The sequence below is a fragment of the Aphanomyces astaci genome (assembly GCF_000520075.1).
Source record: "Aphanomyces astaci strain APO3 unplaced genomic scaffold supercont1.176, whole genome shotgun sequence".
Lineage (NCBI taxonomy): Eukaryota > Oomycota > Saprolegniomycetes > Saprolegniales > Verrucalvaceae > Aphanomyces > Aphanomyces astaci.
Genome location: NW_009798439.1, coordinates 1 through 7980, shown reverse-complemented (window position 1 = coordinate 7980; position 7980 = coordinate 1). Strand labels below are relative to the sequence as shown.

Sequence of the window (7980 nt, the reverse complement as noted above, 5' to 3'; positions counted from 1 at the left end):
AAAAAATATAATTCTTAACGTAAAAAAACAATTTAAGATAATTTTTTTATGGCGTCGGCGTGAAATACATTAACCAGAAAAAGCAAGGTGAAATAGGCAATTTTGTATGCTGCGCAAGGTGAACCATCTTGCGAATTCCATAAATAATTCTGAAATTGTGTAGTTTCAATTAATTACTACGTAGTATATCTTCAAGTTTGAATTGGTGATTTCTATTTTCCATGTGTCTGTCTGTTTTTGGAATTCGCAAGGCAGGTCACCTTGCGAATTCAAAATTGTCCAATTTGTCCAATCAGATGCCGTGAAATCACGAAAATCGCTGCATAGATTCATCATACCCTGTTGCGATATATTCTACTCCTGTGTTGGCGGTTGAAGCAAGGAGCATTGAGATAATTATGTAGGCTGTGTATGAGAGCAAGATCATGCGATGTGGTATTCAGGACTCGGTCAATTCGAACAGGTCTAGACTTCACGGTCAGTAACATTACCACACTGCCTACTAACCCAATGAATGTGGTCATCCCTCATTCCACCATCCAGTCCGTGTCGGTGCCATACACCTCCCTGCTGATGTGATCACGTGGTTGCGCGGGCGGGTGGCGCAAGACGTCTTGGTGGCACCCATCGCAAGTGCTAAAGCCGCAACTTCAGCACTTGCGATGGGTGCTACCAAGACGTCATTCGCCACCGCGTTGGCCCACCAGAGCAGCCACGGCATTGCGACCCAACCGAGCGCACAACATAATGTTAGCTGTAAGGGGAGAACCACATTGGAAATAGTCGGAGTGAACTCATCAGTGCACAATGCTCTACAAAATTCAAGCGTCCAAACAGTTCAAAATTGCCAGTGTTATAGCCAATCGTGTGTAAGAAACAAGGTGCGATGGACTCTGATTGGATATTAAAAAGGAGCAAGGTGGCTCACCTTGCGAATTCCATCAAGTCTCATAATTTTTGACTCTGATAAGATACTTCGGTTCTGACTGTGAATAGTGATTCTAAATGCCTAGACACACAGCTTTCACGGCATAATCAAATTATCAGTTTCCATGAACAACCTTAAAAGCGATGTAGCTTTTGAATTGCATTCGTTCTGCAATACTACTACTAGTACAGTGAGCCCTCAACGTTTGTTCCCTGGTATAAATTTATACTCCGTTAAATTTTATTTGATATTAATTTACTAGGGGCCTTATGACATGCATGCATCGTTTGAAAATTCAAAATTGAGGAGCCAAACACCTCACATTGCCGCCACTTCAGCACTTGCGATGGGTGCTCCCACGAGTCTTTGTAGTGAAAGACGCCTTGGTCCACGACGTCTTTCACCACCGCGTTGGCCCACCAGAGCAGCCACGGCATTGCGACCCAGCCGAGCGCACAACATAATGTTAGCTGCAAGGGGAGAACCACATTGGAAATAGTCGGAGTGAACTCATCAGTGCACAATGCAGCATATCACACAATGCTCTACAAAATTCAAGCGAACCTCGGCTTCCAGTGTTATAGCCAATGGTGTGTAAGAAACAAGGTGTGATGGACTCTGATTGGATATTAAAAAGGGGCAAGGCTGCGAATTCCATTTCAAGTCAACAAAAAGTGTTGGATCTTTTGATTGGTCAGAATTATAATAGAACTTCGAAGTGATCCTACCAATCATAATTTGATTAACAGTAAGCACCGTCCGTCGTCGTATGTACTCCGAGTACCTTTTTGCGGATAATTTCGAAAAAAACAAAATCTGGTATATTTCGTGGAATCTCATGTAAATTCGTTGCTTCATTATATTTCGCGACCTCGTCACTTAATTTCGTGGGAACGTCGACTTCACTGATTCAATTTCGTGGACTGCCAATATATTTCGTAATTTGGTCAGTTAGATTCGCAAACATCCAATATATTTCGTGACTATTTCGCATAAATGTTAACGCAATGGATGCATTTATGCAGGAGTGACGACTGTAGACTCCAACCATTTCGTCGCCCATATTTTCGGCTCTGTGGTCGAGGTGGAGAGCGTTTTGACACAAACGGTTCACATCAACTCCTACGACAATCACCACTACTCAGTATACTAGGTGTTATCAGAAACATACCTTGAATGACTTGGTCAGCAATATGCTTAAGATATCGCATTCAAAATTCCTCATGCATTCATTGTAGCTATAAATGCAGCGAGTGACTCACTAAGCAACGTGTCTTCACACGGAGTTTCATTGCTCACTACAGGTTCTCGATTGGATTTACCATGGAGCAGTAAAGTCCGCTAGCTGACAACGCAGCTAGTAACGGCCGAGGCCATTGAGTGCCCGCTGAGTGATTTTAACTTTACAGCGTAATATCAATATCGATTGGATTCACCACGGACGAGTATGGACTACAAAGAACGTCCCGATGACAGTGAAGCAATACCAATGGTATTGCTATGCAGACATCGGGACGTTTCTGTAGGTGCCCTCGTCGACGTGGCTGATATTCGTTAGCTACTAGGTCAGTATGTATGGGTTCGAGGTGATGGAGCCAATCAGACTCGTTCACAAACCGGATCACTGGCGTGATACGATAGCACCCCCACCCAAAATTTGTATCAAATCGACAATACTTCGAAGTATTTAATAATAGAACGTACTTACAGTTAATAGAAAAGCATTTTTAAAAGAGGTACTTCGAAGTATACTATACGTAAGTCTTAAAATAACATAATCGTTTAATAATGGATAGCAGTACGACATGAAAGGTACCATAACTATTGAGAAATTCTAACTATAATGATATTCTATATAATTAAAATATTACATTTGTGTTCACGAATCGTTTCGTGCGAACGTTGAGCAGAGTTTCTCACAGTTGGGCCTTCAAGATTCTGCATGCAGAATATGTGGTTGGTGACGAAGAGATTGTAAAAAAGGGATCAAAATCGGCTCACTGGAAAATTTCTTTGCATTCGTCGGACAGTGTACGTTTCTGACTACTATGTGTCCATCTTTGTTCTAGCACAAATAGCCGCTGAGTAATTCAAGAAGGAAAAAATCCTAATTTTGGCGGATCACTGATCGGTCACGTTACACCTTTTTGCGATTTCGAAAAATATCTGGTATATTTCGTGGAATCCCATTTAAATTCGTGGAGCTTCATTATATTTCACGACCTCGTCATTTAATTTCGTTGGAACGTCGAATTCATTCTAACGTTATTTCGTGGACTGCCTGCCAGTATATTTCGTGATTTGCTCAGTTAGATTCGCAAATACCCAATATATTTCGTGACGAGACCACGTTCACTTCAACTCGCTCTGATTGGTCAGAAAACAGTGCGTGAAACAGTCTTTTTCGCGCACTGTCAAACCTTCTTCTCGATGCAGCACCTCCTTCATGGATCCCGACCTTCCCATCATCCTCCCCGATGGCGATGAACATCAATTTACGAAAGCACAGTGTGATTGGCTAAACAAAGACTTTATACTATCGACCTATCGAACGTCCACTTTGTGCGCCATTCTTTAACCAGCATAAACGAACACCCAGTTTTATGCCAAAACAAGTGAAATGCACAATAGTACATTTTTTTAATGGAAACACGAAACACTGTCAATGCCCCAAACACGCAATCGCAACAGTGACCTAGTCACGAGCATAGGACGATTCAAGGGCTTTCTTGACCTTGGGGTTGTGGTTAGCCAAGTCGTCGACAGCAGACACCAGGCTAACGCGGTCCTCCTCTTCGATGGTTTCCCCGACTAGTTCGGCAACAATGCGGCACACGACCGTGTCACACGTGACGTTGACTAAAGTTTGGAACCGGTCAATGAACCAGTCTGTGGCGACGATAAACGCGAAGGTCGAAGGCAGGGGCACGCTGGGGAAGACACTGGCCCAAATCGTCATGGTCATCACGATGCCAGAAGAAGGCACAGGGCCAGCCCCCACGGAACCGATGGTGGAAACGAGAACGATCAAGAAGTACTCGGCACCGCCAATGATGTGACCAATGCCTTCGGCTTCTGCCATGAACACAATGGACACGGGGTAGACAAGAGCACCTCCGTCCATGCCAATGGTGGCACCAAGAGACAAGACAAAACGAGACAAGGTTTGCGACACTTCGCGGGTTGCGTCAACGGCTTCCATCACCACGGGAAGCGTGGCCAACGACGACGCACAGCCGAACGCGAACGTTTGGGCGCGGGCCATACCGAAGATCCACTTGTACGGGTTTCCCTTGACAAAAGCGCGCAGGAACAAGGGGTAGAAGACGTAGGTGTGGACGGACAGACTGAGGAGCGCACAGAGCACGAACAGACCGACGTCAGACACGAGCAGCTTCAAGTCGGTTTGTGTAGCGACGGACGACGCCAAGAGGGAAATGATGGCGATGGGGGTGCTCGCAATCACCCACGTGATCATCTTCATAAAGACGATATTGATGGCGCGGAAGAAATCGGCGACCACCGTCAAGTCGCGGGGCAAATAGGCAATGGCCACGCCAAACGGGATGGCAAACATGATGATAGACAGCAACGTGGCTTCTGCGAACGCTTGCGTGATGTTGGACGGCACGATCGCATCGAGTTGCCCTTGCAATGACTGGGAGAGCGAGCGCTGAATGAAACCTGTTTCCCTTTTGGCAAAACTGCGGTGGATGTCGTTGGCGACAAACACAGACGACGGGGAAAATGTGCTAGTCTTGTTGTAGTTTTCGTCGTACACGCAAGAGACGTTGGCGCCGACATGTGTGAGGAAGTGGCCGGGTTCTTCGCACGCAAAGGCAAACTCGATGGCCTTGGCTTCAAGGCTCTTGGACTTGTTGCCAAAGCTGGAGCGGAAGAGCAAAACCCACAAGAGGCCTTCGGTCGACCCAGCTACGGTGGTCGTGAAGTACAACAAAGCCGTGCGCCAACCAATGACGGACGCCTTGCCCACAGCCAACATGTCCGCCATGCCTACAATCAAGCTGCAAAACACCAATGGGGTGACCAAACACTTGATCGCGCGGATGAAAAGGGAACCAGGAACCGCAATCCAAGACACAACTTCCTTGCTGGGCGACGACGTTTGGATGAGCACGCCGAGGGCAATCCCGACGGCAGCGCCAGTGAGAATGCCGGGGATGCCAAAGTAAAATTCCTTGATGCGGCTGCGCTTCACAGGTGGTTCGGGGGTACTGTCTACCGGTAGGTGCGAAGCCACCGCCGAGGGGGTCTCAACGACATCGTATGTTGCCATTGTTTCCAGGGGCAAGCAAAATGAAGAATGACCGATTAATTCCGTGGCAGGATTCCGAGATGGTATCTATAGTCGAACCTAGTGGTTTCAGTACAATAGTTTACTCCGGAGTACATATTGTTCGTTGAACAACCAAGGGGAAAGCTCCCTTGCCATGACGGGGGTCTCACCAGTCGCGACACTTAGGTAACGTGTACATGTCGCAGATGCTACAATAGAGTCCTTGAAACCTGAAGTTGTATGCACGCTTTCCGTTTGGATTCGAATTCGAGATGAAGCGACGCATATCCTGGCATGAACATGAACAAGGTCATGCATGCTACGTACGCCGTAGTTTTCGCACTAGTTCCAAGCTCAATGGGGTCGATGCGATGTGTCGCTCCAACCTTCGAACATAAACCTTTACAGCTGCGTGTTCAGCTGTTTTACGTTAGACAACGCTTTCGTTCCTGTGATGCCTCTTGACCAACAAAATTCATTGGCTGGAATATCACGTCACGTCGATCTCTGTGTTCGCTTCAGGAGGGCCCACGTTTTGTGGTGTGTGCCTATACTATTATAGTCGCATTTCGATCTCATCGAATTCTCGCAGCTCCGAAGCTACTGACTTTAACGACCAAGTACACGAGAGAGACAGGGCAGTGAATGGTAACGTTAATTGGTCGACAGAGACTACCGAGGAGTTTGTGAGCAGGTACTTACTGTATATCCAGGACTACAGTACTGTACCAGTAGGTCAGTACTAGTACACTTTACAAAATAGGATAAAAACGTTGATTCTTCCTCGATTGTCCCTCATGCAAGTGTGGTTCAAACGTCACATGCCACCCACATCACAAAGGCCAATCTATGGCGAGAATTCAGACTCGTCACGTCGAGCTACTGTAATGATTTCTCCACAACTTTGGGAATTATGTGATACCTCAATCCACCAATCAAAACACTCCATGCTTGCACAAATAAGTACGGTCTCATGGATAACTATTGCGCCACCATGCCAGCTAGGGGTTAAGGCATTTCCAATGGTTAGCGATAGCACACCACTTGTGATGCACTTAACCCCGGGAATAGCATTGTACTTCGTAAAATGTTCCCACCGGGGGCAGGACGTAGTCCGAGGTTACAAGGTTGTTTTTGTACATATGTGGATGGATTTCATGTGCCGTCGTCTTACCTAAGGTATTCCTCCAACTGAGGTATTTGGGGGTTGGGTATGAAGGAATTAGTCGTATTTTGGGGCAAAGAGACGTCGCGCCTGTCTCATGGTACGAAACCAAGGCACCATTTTGATTGTGAAACCACGTGACCAAAACAGTTGAGCATGCAGCTGGACAGATATATGTTGAATCGTTGAAGTGTCAAGATCTACCAGCAACGGTACTGTAGGCACTTGTGAATAACGTTACACGAAGTGTGTACTATTATTACGACTTCATTATCCTCCAAGTTCCAGTGACTACGGTAGTGTGGCAGGCGACGAGGAATCCAAGTGAAAACAGGCAGCGTCCTTGTAGTTTTGACTGTCGTTGGTCATTTGATACCTCGCGCAAGCCCGAGCGACATGTTTATCATTACTGCCGCGGCCCGAGACAAAGTTGAACCCCAGCCTTTGCAAGTAACAGTTTTTGACGTAAATGTTGAACCAGAACCAGCACGATCGTCGACAGTATAGGTACTTCAAGCGGATTGTTCGTAAAGTATTTTCGGATTTACACATTCCATAACTCGGAGTATTACTAGTACAGTACTGTAGAGGAAAATGATGCCCTTGCCTCCATGAGTTATCGAGCCTAATTAGGACCACTCAAGTATGATAGTATCGACGCAGTTATATACCATATGGTCATACAATCAGATCAGTAGGATGCCATCCGAAAAACCTGTAATAGTTTATAATATTTGCTAGTATTAGTATTTGAATTACCCAATCGCCGACATTCACAATCAGGTGTACTGTGGTTTGCTTATGAAGTGAGTGAAACTACGTGAGGACATCCGATGCCCGCCATGCAGCAATGTCGAGCCAATGCAGCATGGGCGTCCGCTTCTCTCGATGACGTCATAAATTTCATTTCGACATGGAATGTTTTCGTGGTCCTCAAGGATTGGTTAAAATGTATCCAATCATGAAATACTATCTGCAGATAACAATGAGTTGCACTTGCATTTCTATATACAGTACTAACGTAGATGGCCAGTTTATGGTGCACTTGAATGAGGTGCTGACGCAGAATCCCCACAACTCGGTTCTCCAGAACAATAAATGAGTTCTGAAACTAGATAAATGAAGCTGAAGCTGGCTTGTATCTGCCGCGTGATTTTGGTGCCATTCAAGCTCGAACATGAAAAGTACGCGGTAAACTTTATCCGATTTGGCGGGTTTACCGCCCAAAATTTTAAACTGTTTTCATTGGTTGGTTTTGGTGCACCATAAACTGTCCCGTGAACCAAGAACTGGCCATCTACGTTACGTAGTATATAGTATTGTCCATCACATTCAGCGTGCATACTTTATTCCGTATATACACGAGTGCACTGCGCCAGTTTTCCTACACACTACTACAAGTACTGTAGTAGTAGCGAGAAGTGCGCCTTTGCCCATACGTAACAGTAAATCGTATTAACACTAGTATTGCAGAACGAATGCAATTCAAAAGCCACATCGCTTATAAGGTTGTTCATGGAAACTGATAATTTGATTATGCCGTGAAAGCTGTGTGTCTAGGCATTTAGAATCACTATTCACAGTCAGAAC

General features: G+C 45.6%; 1 protein-coding gene across 1 annotated transcript; it reads right to left on the bottom strand.

Moving 5' to 3' along the window:
• Positions 1 to 3623: 3623 nt before the first annotated feature.
• On the bottom strand, positions 3624 to 5225 carry H257_18553 (hypothetical protein; the record flags this gene model as incomplete). Its single annotated transcript, XM_009847644.1, has 1 exon — positions 3624 to 5225. One exon carries the CDS (start codon positions 5223 to 5225, stop codon positions 3624 to 3626), a length of 1602 nt encoding a protein of 533 aa, XP_009845946.1.
• Positions 5226 to 7980: the final 2755 nt, after the last annotated feature.